The sequence below is a fragment of the Protopterus annectens genome, chromosome 7.part1, assembly GCF_019279795.1.
Source record: "Protopterus annectens isolate FY-2018-M chromosome 7.part1, PAN1.0, whole genome shotgun sequence".
Classification (NCBI taxonomy): Eukaryota; Metazoa; Chordata; order Ceratodontiformes; family Protopteridae; genus Protopterus; species Protopterus annectens.
In genome coordinates this window covers 478583959-478603958 of record NC_056740.1, presented here as the reverse complement: position 1 = coordinate 478603958, position 20000 = coordinate 478583959, and the positions used below count along the sequence as shown (strand labels likewise).

Genomic DNA, 20000 nt, shown 5'->3' with positions numbered 1-20000 from the left:
GTGAATGTCAGGAAGCCAATGCCTACATGAATAGCAGTGTACTACCATGATGTGCAGATCATTGTGTGTGGTAGTAACCGTGATTCAGAGATATGCATATTAGCTGATGAGGTCTTGCTTCATAGCAGTTAATACGTCTCTGAACTGAAAATTACCACATCGTGGGAGCAGGGCTACAGCTCAGACTAGGCCCTTTAATCAATTCCTAGGACAGTTAAAGATGTCCGCTACAGACTTAACAAAGGAATGGGAAAATTATAAAACAAGGATACCAACTGTAGTAAAAAGGAAAGCAAGTGTGATTTGTCTCTGTAGTAAGACATATGCTGGTCTGATCTGAATGCTTAGGATCTTATGCAGAAGTAACAGCAGACCTGTCGGATCAGAGGAAAAATTAAGATCCGAAAAGAGCCCTAGGGAACTTTTGGATTTGTAATTATTGTCTGAAGATAAAAATTATGTCGGATCCAAAAAGCTTAGGATCTGATGGTAAGAGTCAAACCAGTTGGATCTGAGGAGGATTAGATCCGGAGGAAATCTTAGAGATGTGATGTCAGATCCCAGGTAGCTGGATCCAAATTCTTTCAGACTTTTTTTTTTTGTTGTTTGTAATGAAGATGAAGCCCAAGAATTTGAATACCTGGACCTTTTAAAGGGTCCTTGAATATCGAACTCCAGCAATGTTCGAGAAAAAGGTAGTTCTCAGCAAACCTTTCAATATACATTTATTTCTTCTTTTGTTCAAGTTTTGAAGAACTGTGTGGTCATATCCACTTATGGTTGATCGGACATAGCTTCGGATGCAGTTTTTGTTCTTTCTTTTCAGTTCTGAAGAAGCAGGGACTAGAGAAGCCATGAAACTAGACCTTTTGACAGGTCTATACATTTTGTATGGGGGAATGAGCCCCAGCAATAGCTTTGGAAAAAAGAAGATAGCAGTAAAGCCTTTAACATCAGCTTATTCTTTCCTGTCCGCAGAAACTCATGATAAAAACTGCATTCCTAAACATAAACCAAGGTTGTAGCAATGGAATTTAAAGAACTACAATAAACTTTGTATATAAAAGAAATATCAATAATAATAAACTACTGACACCAAAACGTAAAAATAAAGCTGTAAAATAAACTATCACAATAATGGAGAAAAATGGCTGGTAAAAGATAAAAAAGGTAAAGGTAAGAAGATTTTCCTAGAAGTAAAGGAAATAAGTCGATAAACTCAAAATTAAAACTGAAGAAATAATAAATTGTTAAAGCTAGAAAGAAAAAAGAATAACGTATCTTTTACAGAAAACTCGAGAGCTTAAGGTGACCATGTCTGAACTGTAAAGCAGCAAATGAGATCGGAGGGATGTTAGGGGTGGTGCACTATGGGAAGGGAAGGAGCTCAAGAGTTTGTTGGTGGCCATAAGCTAGAATAACGGCTGAGCCAGATCAGAGTACCAGATCCGAACCCAAACGATGAAGAAGAATGACAACATCAGATCTGCAATTATGGTGCTTAAGAAAATTTTGAGAAATAATCATTTTTCAGCAGGGAATATTTCTTAAGTCGGGACTGGAATTTGATTTGCAACAGTGAGGATGTATTAGGGGCCCTAGTAGGGAAAACATAACAAAAGAGGGTACATTCCTGAAGAAATTTCTGAAAATATTTGGTATGGAAAATGTGAATTCAGTAACAGGAACTCAAAGAGATTTTACATATTATTCCCCAAAGTACAATAAATGGGCTTGTCTAGACAAAAATTATACTTAACAGGAACATGTGTATTTAATTGAGAGCTCTGACACTCATCCAATAACGATTTTGGATTATGCACCAATAATAACAGAGACAAAATGAAGGGTAATGAAATAAAAATGAGACACCAGCGCTTCCCAACCTATCTGTTAAAAAGAGAGGAATTTAAAAAATGTTTAGTGGAAACTATTCGGTAGTTATTAGGGAAGATAGAAAGTTCTGCAGAAGTTATAACTATTAAGTGGGATAAACTGAAAGTGGTGATAAACAATTATTTAGAGAGTCTGACAAAGGTTAACATAATGTAGAATAAGGGGAATATCGCAGAACAAGAAGAGGTGCAATTGCAGAGTGCTAAAGAGAAGGTAAGGAAGTACCTGGGCAATATGCATGAGTTTAGAACAACTGCTGTTAAGCAAATTGTTTCTGATAACTCTGGAGCACAAAAATTTTTGACACAATGACCTGCACAACACAAAGTAGAAAAGGGGTTGTTGCATAACAGAGGGAGTCTATAACAAAAACAAAAAAAAACCCAGAAATACTGTAGAGGTACTACAAATATTTCTGAAACCTTAAAAAAACTGTTTAAAGTACAGAAATGTGGAAATAAAAAAAAGCACAAATGGAAATATTTATGGAAGACAAATATGCCAAGGTTAGACATAGATGAGGCTCAACAATTAACAGCAAGAAGACATTAGATAAAAAAAGTACAGTTGTGTACCTACCATAAATGTAGATGTTGGAGTGTATTCACTGTTGCAGTCATTATACTTGGGTTATCCTGCTGGCAGGCTACCCGCAGTCAGCCCGAATTCCAAAGTCTTGGTCCGGCGGTAATTGCTGTCGCCTCTTCCCTGACGTCAGTGCGCCAGGGGTATAAAAGATGCAGCCGACGCCATTTTCTTCAGTTTTTCTTGCCCCAGATGTCAGGTGCCCCCAAAAGGGTAGGCTAAAAATTTTGCAAATAAAAATGCATGCACTAACATAAACATTACCTTCATCTACAAGCAAATACACCACATAGGTTGTATAGAATAGAGAAGTGCAGATAAGTCCCAGCAATGTAAGGGGGATGGTGGGAGGGTAACCTGGACTGCAACAGTGAATACACTTGAATATCTACATTTATGGTAGGTACACAACTGTACTATGTTCATTGTGTTTCACTGTTGCAGTCATTACACTTGGGTTGAATCCCAAAGTTGAGGTTGGGTGGCCAGGCCTAAATAGAATTAGGAGTGGCTATGAGGCCCTGCAGAACTGCAGTGGTGAAGCCTGCTCTGGATTTAGAGTAAAGAGGTAAGTGGAAGTGCTTTGTAAAAGCGTGCACTGAAGTCCAAGTTGCAGCCTCCAAAATGTCCTTGGTTGGTACTCCTCTGAGGAAGGCTGCTGAAGTGGCTGCTGCTCTGGTTGAATGTGGCCTAATGCCCTTAGGCACTGATTTGCCATGTTGTGAATTGCAGAAACGAATGCAGTGACCTATCCATTTTGAAACAGTCTGCTTTGAGATAGCTTTTCCTTGCGATCCTGCAGCATATGCCACTAAGAGTTGCTCAGTCTTTCTGAAAGCTTTGGTTTTGTCCAAGTAACTGTCTGTGCATGTCCAAAGAATGCAGAAGTCTCTCCCCCTTATTCTGTGGGTTAGGATAAAAGGTAGGCAAATGAATGGTTTGGTTAAGAGCCACACTGGACACTACCTTAGGCATAAATGTTGGGTTTGTCCTCGGAGAAACCCTGTCCGGATGGAAAATTATAAAAGGTTCCACAGCCATGAGTGCCTGTAACTCTGAGACTCTTCTTGCTGACGTTATTGCTAGGAGCAGAGCTGTTTTCAATTATAAGAATTTTATCTCAGCTGTATTGGCTGGCTCAAAAGGAGGCAGTGTGAGTTTTTCCAAGATAAAATTGAGGTCCCATGTAGGTATTGGCGCTCTCCTTGAAGGTCTTATGTTTTTGGCCCCTCTGAGGTACTGCCTTAGCAGTGGATATGAAAAAATAGGTGGGTCCATATTGTAATGAGCTAAAATGGCAGAGGCATGGATCTTAACTGATGAGAAGGATAGGCCTTTGTCCAGCATCTCAGATAGGTACTGTAAAATCTGAGGAATATTTGGTACAAGCGTGTCGATTCCTTGTGCCTGGTTCCAAGCACAGAATCTCTTCCATTTTTCTGCATAAGATTTTCTGGTGCTGGGCCTCCTGCCCTCCAAAATAACATCCATAACTGCTTTAGAGAGAGGTGTGTTCTGAATGGTTACATTACCCGCCATGCAGCCAAGATTTAGGGAACTGAGTTGGCTGTGCAGGATCCGATTGTTTTGTTGGGACAGTAAATGAGGAATTTGAGGTAATGTCCAGGCTGGGCCTTGAGACAAGCTTTTTAGAATTGGGTACCAGTGCTGGCTTGGCCAGTGTGGGGCAATCAGTATAATTTTTGGTTTCTCTTGTCTGACCTTTAGGAGTACCTTGGGGAGGAGAGGCAGTGGAGGAAAGGTATATACTCTGTAAGGGTTTTCCAGCTGAATGATAGAGCATCCACTTTCCATGCTTGCTTGTGATAAGTCCTTGTGCAGAATCTCTGTAGTTGGCAGTTGTGAGGGGAGGCAAATAGATGTATGTCTGGGCATCCCCATTTCCTTGTTATCATGCTGAAGATTTGTGGATCTAGTTTCCACTTGTGAGGATCCATGAGGTTTCTGCTTGGTTCGTCTGCCAGAATATTTGTCTTTCCTGGCAGGAATTGTGCTTGCAGGTGTACTTGATAAGTCAATGCTGTGTTCCACAAAGTCATGGCTTGTCTGCAGAGGGGGTAGGAATGTGTGCCTCCCTGCTTATGTACCACATGACTGTAGTATTGTCCATCTTTATCAGCAGTTGTCCTGGATGAAGTAGATCCTTGTAGGTTGTCAGCGCATTCTGAGCAGCTAACATCTCTTTTTGATTGATATGAAAATGCATTTGGCTTGCGGGCCATGTGTCCTGAATACATTTTCCCGCCATGTGGGCCCCCCAGGCATAATCAGATGCATCTGTTGTTAGTGTCTGCCTGGCTGTGGGTAGAGTGAATGGCGGTCCCTTGCTGTGGTGACAGGCCTGTGCCCACCATCGAAACTCCTGTTGCAGGCAGGGAATGAGGGTAATTAATGTTTCCAGGCTGTGGCAATGTTGAGTCCAAACACTTTTTAGATACCATTGTAGTTTCCTCATATGCAGTCTTGCATATGGAATTAGTAGAATGCAGGATGCCATGAAGCCCAAAGCCTGCAGGATTTTTCTTGCAGATAACTGGGTCTTTGTTGCCTTTGTTTGTCTGGCATGAGATAAGCCATCTGGGCAGTTGTATTTAAGCTTGCACTGAGGAATATTATCTCTTGAGAGGGTACTAGTTTTGATTTCTTTTCGTTTACCGTGTACCCTAGGCAAATTAGTAATCTTTTTACAAACGCCAGATGCTTCAGTAGAATGTCCTTGTTCTCTGCTTGAATAAGGCAGTCATCCATGTAGGGGTATATTTGAACCCCCCTTTGTCTGCAAAAAGCAATTACTGGTGCCAGGCATTTTGTGAAGACCCTGGGCACAGTAGATAAGCCAAAGGGCAGTGCAGAGAATTGGTAGTGCATTGAGCCAGCTATGAATCTGAGGTATCTTCTGCAAGATTTTCTGATTGGGACATGCAGGTATGCCTCTTTTAGGTCCAAAGTTACAAGCCAAGCCTTCTTGCCCAGCATGGGCAGAAGCTGCTGCAGAGTCAACATTTTGAATTTTGGAATGTCCAGAAAAGTGTTTAGAATAGACAGGTCCAGTACTGGTCTCCAGGCTTTGTCCTTTCTGGGTACCAGGAAAAGTCTTGAGTAAAATCCTTGTCCCTGCTCTTGCTGTGGTACTCGCTGAATGGCCCTCATGTCCATGAGGGATGAATCTTGCTTTTGTGCCTCTGCTCACTGATTGTGTGGCAGGTCTGGCATACCTTTTGCCTTTAGCAAGGTGTGAAAGTGGAACCTGTAGCCCTGGAGCACCATATTCAAGACCCATTTGTCCTGGATGATCATGTGCCAATTTTGTGAAAAAAAGTGCTAGTTTTCCCCCTAAGGGGGCTGCCAAAAGATAAGTGCTTGGTATTGGCAGAGGAAAGTCATTGGGACTGTTTCCTATATGGCTGTGATTTGTCTTTTCTGCTTTTGGAGGTAGAAGCACCCCATTGTTTAGGCCTGCATGAGCCTTGGGGTTGGGATCTGCCTCTAGGGCGTCTGTATCTGCCTCTTTGTGGCCTGTCTGACACTGGAAAGGACCAATTCTTTGAAGGTCAGTTCCTGCTAAATCTGGGTGGCTGTACCTGTAAGAAATCCTGAACTGTCTACATAGATTTCGCTTTATCCTCCATTCTCTTCAACACCTCTTCTGCCTTAACACCAAACAAAGTATCATGCTGTAAAGGAGCATCCAATAATTTTACTTTAACATGCTCAGGCAGATTCTGTTCCTTTAAGCAAGCATGCGTTCTAATGACAGACCCCGTAACAGCGGCCCTGCAAGAGGCCTCCAGTGAATCAAAACCACATTGCAAAGTATGCTTTCCCATTTGTTCAGCTGCATGCATTAAATCCTGCATTTTGTTGTTTTCTGGACATTCAGAATTTGTCAACATTTTCTGTTTTAGCAGTGGCATTAAATATTGCTGATATTTAAGCATATGAAACTGACAATTTAAAGCCCTTACAGCCAAGGTAGCAGAAGTGTAAACCTTTTTCCCCCATCTGTCCAGTGCCCTTGAATCCCTACCAGAGGGGACAGGGTTTTTTGCAGTGGAAGCCTTGACCCCTTTGGGACCCTGAGATATAGTTTCTGGGTCAGCAGCAGGGTTTTTATATAGAAATATATGAGAATTTGGAACCCTGTAGTATCTGTCTGACTTAACCGGTGCAGGGGTAGAGAGTCAGGAGACAGGCCGGACTCTGAAAATACATCATCGACAATGTCTAGAACAGGTGGAATAGCAAAAGGACTGTGCTGAGGTAGTAAAAGAAAGTCTCTGAGCCTTTTCTTAGATTCTGAGTAATCTTGGCACTCCCAGTGAAAGTGCTCCCTCATGGTATGCAGGGTTTCCCCAAAAGAATAATCCTCAGGAGGAGAGGCTGAAAGAATAGACTCTTCAGCATCAGAATCCTCATAGGGAGGAAGAGAGTATCCCAGTTCAGAAGAGGAGTCAGAGGAAATGGAAACCTGAGCTGAAGATTCATATTCTGTCTCTTGCCTAGGCGTCTTATCAGGAGGGGGATGGGAACCCCTGATCAAAGTAATTAGGTCTTCGGCCATTTTAAGAATCTGTTTTTTAGGCATGGAAGTCTGTCCAGGAGAATGCTGTACTTGTTTCTTTGTCTTTAGAGCTGCTTTAGTCTTTGCCTTTGAAGCTGAGGTTGGTGTGTAGGTCTGAAAACACCCTCAGAAGCCGATGCCTGCTCAGCGGCTCCGGACCCATCTGAGGGAATAGTTTCCGAGTGTCCAATACCTTGAGTATCCAGAGGCCTAGTTGGCTCCACGTGGGAGTCAGCAGCGGCCTGTGGCTCTGAGGTAGCGGGCATCAGGGACTGCGAAAGCGCCTCACTGAGAACCGGCGACTGGCCTTGCGGAAGCCTCGTCGTCGGTTTTGGACCTCGGATGTCTGTCCTTTTCCTGCTCCTTGCGCTATTTATAAACTCCGGTCGTCAGCTGTTCCGACGGCATTATATAATTAAATCTTTGGCCAAAGTAATGAAAGGCAAAAATCGTATCGATGCTTAATAGTGCGTTGGTTAAATCTAGCACAAAACCGACAGCTAGCAACATCGTGGTCAGGGCCTAGGCAAGGAATACAGTAAGAATGAAAATCCTTATGAGGTATTTGCTTCCCACAAGAAATACAACTGTTAACTTTTTCTGACATCGGTCTGGAGCAAGAAAAAAGTTTTTCTGGGTAATTAGCTTTAATGAAGGCATCGGATCTGAAATTCGATTTGGAAAGTCTCAAGAGTCGGCCGACCGGCACTTGCGAACTGCTTTTGCTTTGGGCACCGTACGGCAAGAAAGACTGAAGAAAATGGCGTCGGCTGGATCTTTTATACCCCTGGTGCACTGACGTCAGGGAAGAGGCGACAGCAACAGACGCCGGACCAAGCCTTTGGAATTTGGGCCGACTGCGGGTAGCCTGCCAGCAGGATAACCCAAGTGTAATGACTGCAACAGTGAAACATGATGAACATTGTGCTGTATAACCAATCTGCAGGAAAGCCTCCAGGAGCAGATGGTTTTCCACAGGAAGTTTGGATGCTATAAGGGAAGAAAGTGATAACAATCTGAAAGGTTTTGTTTAACAGTATTTTAAAAGGGGGGGGAACCAACAGCATCTTGCAAAAAAAGCTGAGGTGGCTGTAATATCTAAATATCTGGAGCCTTTCTCCCCGGGCCGCCGCTGAAAATTGGCTTTGTTCCAAGTCAGACTTTCCCGGTTAACAAAATGTTAAAAAAAAAAATAAAAATACAATAAAGATCCATCAACCCAGCTTCATGTAGGTCATCAATGTTATGTCTATAGTGGCTAAAAGAATGGTAAAGGTGTTGCCAAAATTGACAGATATGGATCAATGTGGAGGTGAAGCAAAGTTTCCAAACATTTGACAAGATTAACAGAACACATGGAGCTGGTTTTAACAAAACTGTGGCTGAAAGATAAAGTGCTAAAAGTAGGAGATAGTATAGTGTTTGTGGAGGATGATTACTTAATGTACAGGAGGCAGAAGAGAAGTAAACATATTGCATTATTTAGGGAAAGTCAAAAAGCAGGCGTGAGATTCAAACTGCTGTACCCAGCCATCTTCAAAGCATTTTTCCCTAAAGGGGCAAAATCACTTTATGTTGAAGTACAGGCTAAGGAGGAAATACAAGTCTGTCCAGCAAAGGGTAAGCTGTGAATCAGGAGGAGGGTCTGCTTCATGTTATCCTGGTGTTAAGGACTACAGAGAGATTGAGCCTATGAAATCTTTTCCACTGTTTCAACTGCTTCAGAGAAGGAAGAAAACATAAGAATTGATTAGAGGCATAGGCCAACTAGGTGGCCGCTCTAGCAGGGGCGCTATTCCAGTAATCTGGATGGTGTAGGTAGACCAGAATGGGGGCATAGGTTGATGGGGGGTGCTGTGAAGACCTTTAGCCTAGGACACCAGTTGCCCAAAGGCCGGTCCAGACTAGAAGAATCTGGAATATGTTTGAAATGAAGCACAGACCGGATTTGGAAGATAGAGATGAACAGGATTAAAACTAATAATTCAGAAATCAACAGCTCTAGGATGATAAAGCAATAAATATATTTGTGAAACAAGACAGAACAGGAAAATCTGAAAAAAATTAAACTTCCTTGGACTTTGTTAAACTTCTGGGGAACTTTAAAGCTTATGCCCTGCTTCATGTTGTTAATGTTTGGAGAATAGAATTAGCTACTTGTAAACAATCAAATGTGGGATTACAAAGCAACAATTATATTTGTGAAACATAACAAGAAGATTTGGAAATACTGGATTTTTGTGGGCTTTGCTACACTTGTAGGGGACTCTAAAGCATATGCCCTTCATTATCTCATTAAGTTTCGGAGATGAAAGAAGAAGGGAGAAAGTTAAAGTAAAATAAATTTCTTTTCTCTAAATGGTAATGCTTAAATGTTGCATGATTTTCTTAGCAAACTAGAAAGTAAAGCTTTTTCCATTCTTTTTTTAATGTAATGGAGAAATTAGCATAAGCAGGTGCTTTTGTTTCTTTTCTTTTTCTCCCTTTTCACCTGTTCAGTTTTATGAAATGTAGACACTGCAATGTGGGGGGGGGTGTGTCTGGTTGAGAGAGCGTGGTAAAATAAAAATTGGTGTGCTTTTTCTCATGCTTGCATAGGCAAATGACTGGGTTAACCCTGAGATTTATCCAGCAACAAGTACATTACAAAACATATAATGGAAAAGAATATTGAAAATAGCAAAGCTTTTGTTCTGGTAAACAATGTATCCTTAGCAGTTTGTGTCTGGTTTGCATGTCACCAGAAGACAATCTGATAAATAGAAATGGCTTGGAGAAGATGTTTAGTGAAAGCATTCAAGTGTTTTCTTAGCTGGGAGAGCTATAAAGGTAAGACAGGAATCAGAGGGCATTTACTACAAAGCACAGGCTGTATCATGCGTCAAGAATGACCTTTCTTTTTGGGTGTCTCTAGCCTGTGGGTGGTGCTATCATTTTGGAATATTTTTATTATGTACACAGTTTTGTATGTTATTATCAAGTTATTAGGTTTTATGGGGGTATTGGGGTGTGTGTGTATTTTTGTTTGAGGGTTTTCAATAAAACCAAAAATTCTCCAAGATATGACATAGGCTCAAATGGAGAGAAACGATAAAAGATTAACCTGTCAAATGGTGCACTGAATACAAAAGTTGGAACCACACATTTAACAAAAAAGCTGTTCTACACAACTGGTGGAAGAATGATCCCTCAAGAACAGGATTCTTTCTATAATGTGTTTAAACATTAATGGTCTGACAGATAAATACAAAAAACAGCAGTGAATTATATTAAAAAAATGCAGAGTGCAAGTAGCTACGCTCCAGGAGAAACACTCGGAAAGAAATGAACATGTGAATTTGATAAAGAAGGGTTTTCGGAATAGTTATTCAGCAGAATATCTGGGCAAAGGAAGAGATGAGTACTTATATTAATTGCAACAGGAGCTCCAATAGTAATAGAAAATAATGGAAGATTTATAGTATTAAGGGGTTACTGGCAAGGAAGAAGCATTACACCGGCATGTATTTATATTCCACCAAAAACTGCTATAATGAACCTTAAGAAAATTCTGGGAGAAATAATCAGCTTTCAGCAAGGAATATTATTTATAGGTGGGAACTGGGATTTGATTTGCAACAGTGAATATGTGTCTTGGGGTCCCAGAATGGAAAATATAACAAAGGAGGTTAGATTTTTAAAGAAGACAGGGAAAACAGGTACTGACTTTGTGGGAATATGGGTGATATTCTTGGCTAGGCTTATAAGGGCCTCCAGACCAATAGCCTAGTATCATCCTATGAACCTATAAGACATTTGGATTGCAGGCTAGTGGCCACTCTCCCTATCAAAGATTGATATCAGAGTATAGACAGAGAAAGGGTTACGGAAATCCTAAGTGGAAGACCTGCTCTGGTAGAGTTTTTAACTGAATCTAAAACAGAAGCTACTATTAAAAGGGACAATTAGTACGCCATCTAAAATATTGTATGCTAATTATAGGAATCAATCGGAAGAGGATGGAAAAGATTGGGGAGGGGAGCTTGGATAAGCAATTCACAAAGAAACAATGAGAGGACATATGTATGGCTCCCAAATATGCAACAAAGTCTAGATGATTTAGCATTTTTGCTTGGAATTGCTTTTATTTTTATAACCCAAGCAGACTCCAAAGAATTTCTTTCTCAGGTAGAAGACAAATGTTGGAGGTGTGATGAGGAACAAAGAGGTAACTGGTAGCATATGTTTTGGGAGTGTAATGAGTCGGCAGATTTAAAAAAATTCCATACATCATACTCTGGGCGAGCAAATGGTTGTAACTAAGTGTAAATAGTGTGTGTGTGTTGTACCTTTAAGAAGCATTTCAAGGACAGCACATGCATATAAATAGCAAGCATACTACCTTCAGTGTCATTTTGAGAATGCAGCCAGAGAGTGAGCACGTATGAGTGTAATAGCCAGTTTGTTAACAAGTTTATCCAAGTCAAAGTTATTAAGCCTCAATCCTGATGTGTTTGTACATAATAAAGTTGCTTGAACAAAACCCACAGATGTTTGTCTGTTTTATCCCGACTAGACGAGAGACACTAAGGTAATTATTTAGGATACAGGATCTGAACTGTCTAGACAATGCAAGGCTTTATTACATTTAATTCTGGTGGCTGCCAAAAAAGCAACTACTCGAAAATGGAAATCAAAGTTTAAACCAACTATATTTAAAGTACTAAATACTGCAACGGACATAAAAGAACTGGAAGTGGGAGATTTAGAAAAGGGTAGGAGCAAATTACATAGAAAAATGGAAACTGGGAGAGCAAGATATGCAGAAAAATGTTTCTGAGGAGGAGGAATGAGGTTTAAAAGAAGGCAGGAATTGACCAGGTTATGAAATGTTGGATTGATCACATTGTACAGAAAAAATATATGCAATGTGTAATGGTACTAACTGTGAACATGTTAATATGGTCTTTCTTTCTTTCCTTTATATAAACGTATGTTTGCCTCTGTCAAAAATTATAATTCAATAAAGGTGTTAAAAAAATGAAAATAATACCCATCACACAAAGTGTGTAATTTACACACTGATGTACCTCTGCAGACTGATTTTATTTATACATATATATATATATATATATATATATATATATATATATATGTGTGTGTGTGTGTGTGTGTGTGTGTGTGTGAAACAGACAAATTTTGAAAAAAAAGAACTGAACAACTTATACAATGTTGGACTGCCAACAGTTATTAAAAAAAAACATATGCGATGTATAATGTAAGTAGCTGGAATCATGTGATTACGGTTTGTATTCTTTTATATTAATGTATCTTTCCCTATGTTTTTGTTTTAAGTGTTAATTTGATAAATGTGTTAAAAAAAACTGAAAACTGACTAGAGGAGCACATCAGAGACAAAATGTATAAGAAAAAAACTGTGGCAGTTCATTTTAAAAAAGCCCATGATGGGGGGTGGGGCACTTTCAAAAAGTGCTGTTCTTAAGCACATAACACAAAATAAGAATGGGAAAGTGTTTGATAAAGAAGCACGTTTTCTTACTAAAAGAGAGTATCTGAACTTTTTGAGAATTAAACAATGACATACTGGATTAGTCTGATTTGATAATTATTTCCTTAGTCTTTTGGTGTTTTTTTTTTTGCACTCTGTGTATGTGCGCTTTGAGCAGTATGGCAGATTTGAGTTATGTTTTACTTTATGTGCAGATTTTGTTCCACTGTATACTAAGCTGACCAAAGTGTTTGGGGGTGTTTGTTTCTGTGTTTTTAGATACAGTGTGTGAAGTCTGAGCAGTTTTTAGTAAAGAATACACACATGGTGGGCTTAGGGTATTTTTAATTGCACTGGTGATACTACAAGGTGTAGATAAAAAGCCAACTGATGACATGCCAGGAGTAAAGGTAAACAACAAAAATGTCTACATTAAATACCTACAAAATGCACTACATACCTCTCTTTATCAAACTATTATCTGGGGCCTGACATCGGGTAATATACATACGTGGGTATGACTGTATATTACCTAAATCAAGCTCTGCCGTACTTCACGAATGTAGCAGTGCACAGCACCACATATATGACCTTATGGATATGCAGTTTGCAGCCTTGGGGTGGGATGTTAATCTCACAATAGCGGTGGTGAGCTTCGTAGCAAAAGAGACAATGAAAACTGGGTTGGCAGACCTATTTTCATTACAGTCTATTTCAGGCAAAAAAAAAAAAGTTGACAACTGTGAAGGAACATTGAGCATAAAGACTGGTGCAGTTGGATCATCGCCAAAGACAGCAGAGGGTCTGCTGTAAATAACATGTAACAGTGACTGTACTTTGTTCGACTGAGTGCTGCAACAAACTTTTCTTCATCCTTTCACTACAGACATCTCAAACTTTATTAAGACTCAACTGTGCCAGCGTCCATCACCATCCTAACACATGAATTATATGCAGGAGGCATTGTCTCAATAAAAGCCTCACTTCCAATTTTAAAAAACAATGGTGTTATGGAGTTAGTAGACAGAATAAAAATTTAGCACTCACGTTAAAACAGTATTGGTGTTGCTGCAGTCATCTTCTTCATCCTCATCATAATCATCTTCATCGTCTGAATAAGGCTGCTGAGGAAGACTACGTGGAGGTCGGCCAACTCCTGCTGCTTTATCTTCTTCTTCCTATAGAACAAATAAAACAAACATCGATGGTGTATTGTATCCATGTACGACACTGGTTCCCAAAGACCCGTCTCACACCCACGCACAGTCACATGACTAAAAATATGCATAACACTGCATCTTCAAGGTTCTCAACCTGCATGCAAAAGAAAGTACTTGTGTAAAATCTTACTATAACCATAGATGCCCTCCTCTTCCATGTTGCAGCATTCTTACTGCGGGATTCCCCGCCTCAGGTGATGCGAACGTCAGCTCCTATACAAAAGCTTAAGCCTGGTTGTTGTAGGTGCGTGCAACATCACATGTAGGGTCATAAACCAGGGACTTTAAATATGATGTCTGGATGCACAGACTTCAGAACCTGAAAGCCCAGTCAGTCAGTCCTAAAGAGAGTAACAAGTGATGTCAGCCAGTGTCAAGTGTCATATACTGGCTAGTCTGCTAACAAGTGATGTCAGCCAGAAGTGTCACGTGTCATATACTGGCTAGTCTGCTCTTGGTCTAGAGCAGAGCTTCCTAGTGCCTAAGAGATCAGCCCACAGGCGAAATAAAAAACTACAGGGGGGTGGAGGGAGGGAAGGAATACTGCAACATGGAAGAGAAAGACATCTAAGGTTATGATAACATTTTAGACAACTATTCTATGTCCTTCTATTCCTATGTTGCAGTATTCTTAGTGTGGGAGACTGCCACAGCTTAAGTAGAGGGAAGGGTGGAGGTAGATGTAGCTGATTCCAGAATACCCTGCAAAATTGCTCTAGCAAACCCTGCCCAGGCTCTGGAGACTAATTTGTAGTGTTTGGTAAATTTGGTAACTGACAGCTCTAAAGGCCAGGGTGGAGGAGGTGTACACCTTTTTCCCAATCCTGTCCATGCGTTTGCCATCCTTAGCAGTGGTCATAAGAGATGCTGAAGGAATAAGTCTAGACGACTGCTTGTCAAGGGAAACAGCAATTACTGCAGGGTCTGCCAGGGGTGGCTTTACTAAGAATTTCTGGTCATCAGGTACTTTGTAGAACCTGTCTGATCTCTTAGGAACAGGTGGTTGTGAGTCTGGGTTCTTGGATGCAGAGGTGAAAGCATCCAGACAGGCAGGTAAGACAGGTGGACAGGTGGGATGGCTGACGGGAAGGGAGATTCCACTTGAAGGAGGTCAAAATACCTCCTTTAGGTGTCAGCCATCTGGGTAGTGTCCCATTTGAAGTATTCTTTCATTTTTGTAATTGTTTACCCAAAGGTGATATCCTCTGGTGAGGAGTCCCCTTCAATGGATTCCTCATCTGAGGAATAAAATTCCAGAGGGGAGGCAATTTGTGAGGCATAAGAAATAGATTCATCAGAAGATGAGTAATAGGGTTCCAGACCCTCCTCTCTTTCTCGGGCAGTAGGCAAGGGAAGAGAAGTGGCAGAAGCAGGCCTAGGACTAAACACTGGAATAGTGGAAGGGGAAGAGGCTGTGGGTCTAAGGGCCATAAAGGCCTACATCAAGGAGTTGTTAAATGTCTGCCAGTCTGGGACTCCTTCAGGGGCTGGAGTCAGGTGTTTTGATTTTTGTTTCCGCTTAGAAGGCGTAGTCTGGGAGAAGGCCTGGGTTCTGGAGCCTGGGCTTCAGGTAATGGCGTCTCCGTTGGTCGTCCAACTGTATCTGGTTCCCCCTTGACATTGGTAGGGACCGACGACTGTGCTGTCTCATGGATGCGCTGGCCATTACTTCCAAAGCGGCTTCCTTCAACCCCTGAATCGGAAACTGGTGGGACGTCTGATGGTGGAGAGGCAACAGAAGTAGGCGTGGAAACCTTGGCCTTTTTCCGTGGTGGTTCAGTCAGAATGACCGATTCGAGATCCATCCTGATCGCAAGTTTTTTGAGTCTCTGGTTCTCTAAATATAAGTTAAGGGTGGCCAGATGGTTACGAAGGGTCTTCGGAACAAAAGATTGCCAAATGGAACAAGCTGTATGGTTGTGTTCTTTCCCTAGACAAAAGAAGCAATGGTCGCGCATATCTTTATGCGGTATCTGATGCCCGCAATGGCATTTGCCCTTCTTAGATGACACTGGCTAACGATAACTACAACTAACCAAGCTCAAGCAAAAGAAACAAAAAATTCCCCAATGGGGTACTTAGCTTTTAATAAGTCTTCGAGTATAGGAGTGAAGTGATCGATGTGACGTCGTCTGCAGCTGAAAAGTTCTGAGGTCTGTGCGTACAGACATCACATTTAAGGTCCCTGGTTTATGGCCCTATGTGTGACATCACATGCACGCTTAAGCTTTTGTATAGGAGCCGACGTTCGGGTCACCCGAGGTGGGGAATCCCACACTGAGAACACTGCAACATAGGAATGGAAGGACATCTGACAATAACTAGCTGGTACCCTGACAGCACATTTTCAAGCGATTTCAATCATCAGGAATGACATTTCTTCCACTAGTCACATACTCGTGATAAGTATACTAGTCAAAATATGAAAACAGAGCAGTCTCCCTAATCAGATATCTTTTATACAGGAAACTTAACTAGGATGATCCACAGAGGTAATAGATCCCAGGTGAAGAAATAATTCACAAGATGCCTGGGGAGAACCTTAGTTAGAAGTGTGTAAAACTACATGGGGAAGAATGAGGCACATCTACATACAGAAGCTTATAGCAACATAGAAAATCTGGTGCTTCGGACATACAGAACTATCTTGTCTTCTCTGAGACGTACTTTGTCAGCATGGGATTTAAATGGAAGTTAACTCTACTGATTTTTTTTTTGTTGACCGAAATAGACTGCAATGAAAATAGGTCTGCCAAGCCAGTTTTCATCGTCTCTTTTGTTATGAAGCTCACCACCCCTAATGTGAGAATAACATCCCGGCTGCATGTTATAAATGGTGCCCAACGATAACTAAACAGGAACACTGTTATTACACAGACATAATGTAGTTGCAACTAACCAGGACTATCACAGCTGGGCAGTTCTTGGTGGACTTTAAATCTACAGCAGACAGAACTGCTAATGGTGCAGCATTTTTTCAACAGTCCCTCCTAGGAATGGAATGGAAGCCTAGCCCAAAAAGTCTTCAGATTTTTTTTGTCAGCAATCCATGATGATGGAGCAAAGCACTAAAACAGCAAAGTTAACATTCTCATGTCCACTGAGGCAAGCCACTGTACCCGGTCAGAATACTGCCAACAACATGAACTCTTCCTCCAAAGTAGAGGATGCAGAAACCAATATCCTTCAATGCAGTTTCAGTCTGTAGCTACTAACTGTTTTAAATGACTCCCTAGCAGTTCACGTAAGAACATTAAATAATTCCGAGATGAGTTCTTGAAGAATTGCCTTGCCAAAGCCTCCAGTATTTTAGTGAATGTCCAGAGTACGTGTAGTGGATATATGTAGTCTGAACTACACTGCACATCACAGATGTCCAGAAGAAAGATTGCCTTACAGCAAGCTAAGGATGCAACCACTTATTTGGCCGTGTGTCACTTATCAAATCCAGAGAGTGTACTACTTTTGTTATGGAACAACAGGAAATGCAGCCATAACCTCATCTGGTTACAGGTCTGCTGTACCCTCCCTGAGAAAAGGAAACATACTTTTAGCTTTACCTCCTAGTGGCTATGCGGGAAATAACTTTCAATATGCCCTTAACCTTTTCTCAATTACTTGCTCATTTGCTAACTGAGCAAGTGAACTGATGGTCATGGACCTTTTCCAGCAAAAATGTTAAGGATAAATTCAATATATATGGACACATCAGCATAGCCAATCAAGTATCTGCTGTAAAACCATGCAGATACAGGGAGAACATGCAAACTCCACACAGATAATGACTAAAGCTCATTACTGAACCCTGGACCTCAAAACTATAAGGCAGCAATCTTAACCACCACGTCTGTGTGCTGCCCTTAAGTGCATTAAGCATGACCCCTGACAGAAAGGTTAAACATCTTAATGCAGGGGAGGATTCTGGAATCGGTCCAGTGGTTGAACTTGTCTCATTATAAGAGCAGAAAAGGCTCAGTGTACCATGATGCCTGTATCATGGAAAGATTAGTGGACAACTTAACAACTAGTAAGAATAATTGGACGGCGCACTGGTGCAGCAGTAGAACTGTCACCTTGAGGTTCTTCGGTTCAATTCTCAGCTAGACTGCCTTCTGTGCGGAGTCTGCATATCCTCCCTGCGTTCATGTGGGTTTCCTCAGAGTGCTCCGGTTTCCTCCCATGTTACAAAAGAAAGAAGTTATGTACTCACCATAACATTCCATCTGAGTAGTTAGACTTCATTTGTCAGCAACCTGTGGGTTCTGGAACTGATACAGATCCTAGCTGGCAACCTACCAAGCTAAAGATCCAAACTGCAAGCTCCTCCCCCTTACCCATACTACACTCCAACCTCCTTCCAATCCTCAGATCGAGTTTGCCACCCAAAAATGTGACACACAACAACCTAAGCCAAAGAAACCTGACCCGAACACATACACCAGGCTCATGAAATTCAGGAGATCGAGCCCAAACAGAGAAATAACCATCAAGGTCAGGGGGAAGGAGAGAGGGAAGGTTGCTGACAAATGAAGTCTAACTACTCAGATAGAACGTTATGGTGAGTACATAACTTCTTTATCTGAAGTAGTTAACTTCCTTTGATCATCAACCTGTGGGACAGAGACCCCAGCTACCCGAAATCTTGGGAGGCCCTTAAGGAAGGATATTCCGGAGCACTGCAGAGCCAAAGGAAGCCCTTCCTCTAGACACCAAATCCAGTTTATAATGAGTAATAAAGGTGTGAGAGGAGGCCCAGGTAGCTGCTGAGCAGATATCATCCAGGGAAACTCTAGACCAGAATGCAGTAGTAGTAGTCATAGAAGGGGAAGAGTGAGCATGAACCCCTTCTGGTGCTAGTAATCCAAGTTCTTTATATGCTTGTAAAATACAAAGCGAAATCCATTTAGCGCGAGTCACCTTTGAAACTGGTTTCCCCAAAAAGGGTTTAGCAATGGAAATGAAAAGCTGATCAGATTTACGGAAGGGTTTGGATCTATGCAAGTAAAAACGTAACTGGCTGTGAACATCCAGCAAATGAAGTTTGTATTCCCCTTTGTTTTGAAAATTAGGGAAAAATACAGGCAAATTAATAGACTGATTAATATTCAACTCCGAAGCAACTTTAGGAAGAAAGGACGGGTTAGTCCTGAGAGATACCCTATCCTAATGAAAAACTAGGTATGGGGGTTTCATAGATAGCGCCTGAAGCTACGACACTCTCCTGGCTGAAGTATTAGCCACCAGGAAGGCTGTCTTCCATGACAAGAATTTCAAGTCAACTGATGCTGCGGGCTCAAACAGGGGGGGGGGGGGTCAACTAAGGCCTGAAGAACCAAAGTCAAATCCCACAGCAGGGAAGGAGTTTTGACAGGGGGTCTCAGAAGAAAAGTACCTTTCAAAAAAGTCTTGCAAATTCTGGCAGCAGCTAGGGAACCTGAATTTTCCCCTACGTGAAAATGGGAAATAGCCACCAGCTGGACTTTTACTGTGGAAGAGCTGGCCTCTTGTTGGAAAATAGGAGACAAGAAATCTAACACCGCTGGAACTGAAGCGGCAAAAGGATCCAGATTTCTCTGCGAAGCCCACATGGAAAAACGTTTCCACTTACCACTGTAAACTTTCCTGGTAGAGGACTTGTGTGCCGCTACCAGGATGAATTTAACTGGGGAAGAGATAGTGGGAGTCCTGGCAACTAATGGAACTGGAGCAACCAAGCTGTGAGCTTGAGGCTGTCCAGATTCGGAGGAAGAATTCCCGAGGGATGACGAATAAGATCCAGAATGGGATCCAAGATCCAGGGCGGAGCTAGGAGATGAGACCATAGGCAAGGGAACCAAATTTGACGAGGCCAGAATGGGGCTATGAGGAAAACTCTGCTCCCCAACCGACGAGCTTTCTGTAAGAATTTTGTCATGAGAGGAAGTGGGGGATACGCATAAAGAAGACCAGGTGGCCAAGCATGGACAAGAACTTCCCTGGGGGCTTCCCCCGGTGGGGGAGCCAGAGCGAAAAACTCGCTGCACTTCGCTACGGACGGCAAAGCGAAGAGATCGCAGCAAGGCTGACCCCACCTGAGAAAGATCTGTTCCGCTACATAAGGGTTCAGAGACCACTCGTAAGTCGAAAGGATAGTTCTGCTCAATTTGTCTGCCAAAATGTTGGACCGACCCGGGATGTGCACTGCTATCAGAAAGCGGTTGGTGGAGATCGCCCATTCCCACACTCTCAT

At 41.8% G+C, this 20000-nt stretch overlaps 1 protein-coding gene across 2 annotated transcripts in view; it reads right to left on the bottom strand.

The window, feature by feature from the left end:
- BAP1 (BRCA1 associated protein 1) overlaps positions 1-20000 on the bottom strand; it is a 1282715-nt gene that overhangs the window by 541391 nt on the left and 721324 nt on the right. For both annotated transcript variants that reach the window (XM_044078929.1, XM_044078930.1), the window contains exon 12: positions 13599-13729. In XM_044078929.1, coding sequence (XP_043934864.1) covers positions 13599-13729 — 131 coding nt within the window. The remainder of the gene's footprint in view (positions 1-13598; positions 13730-20000) is intronic.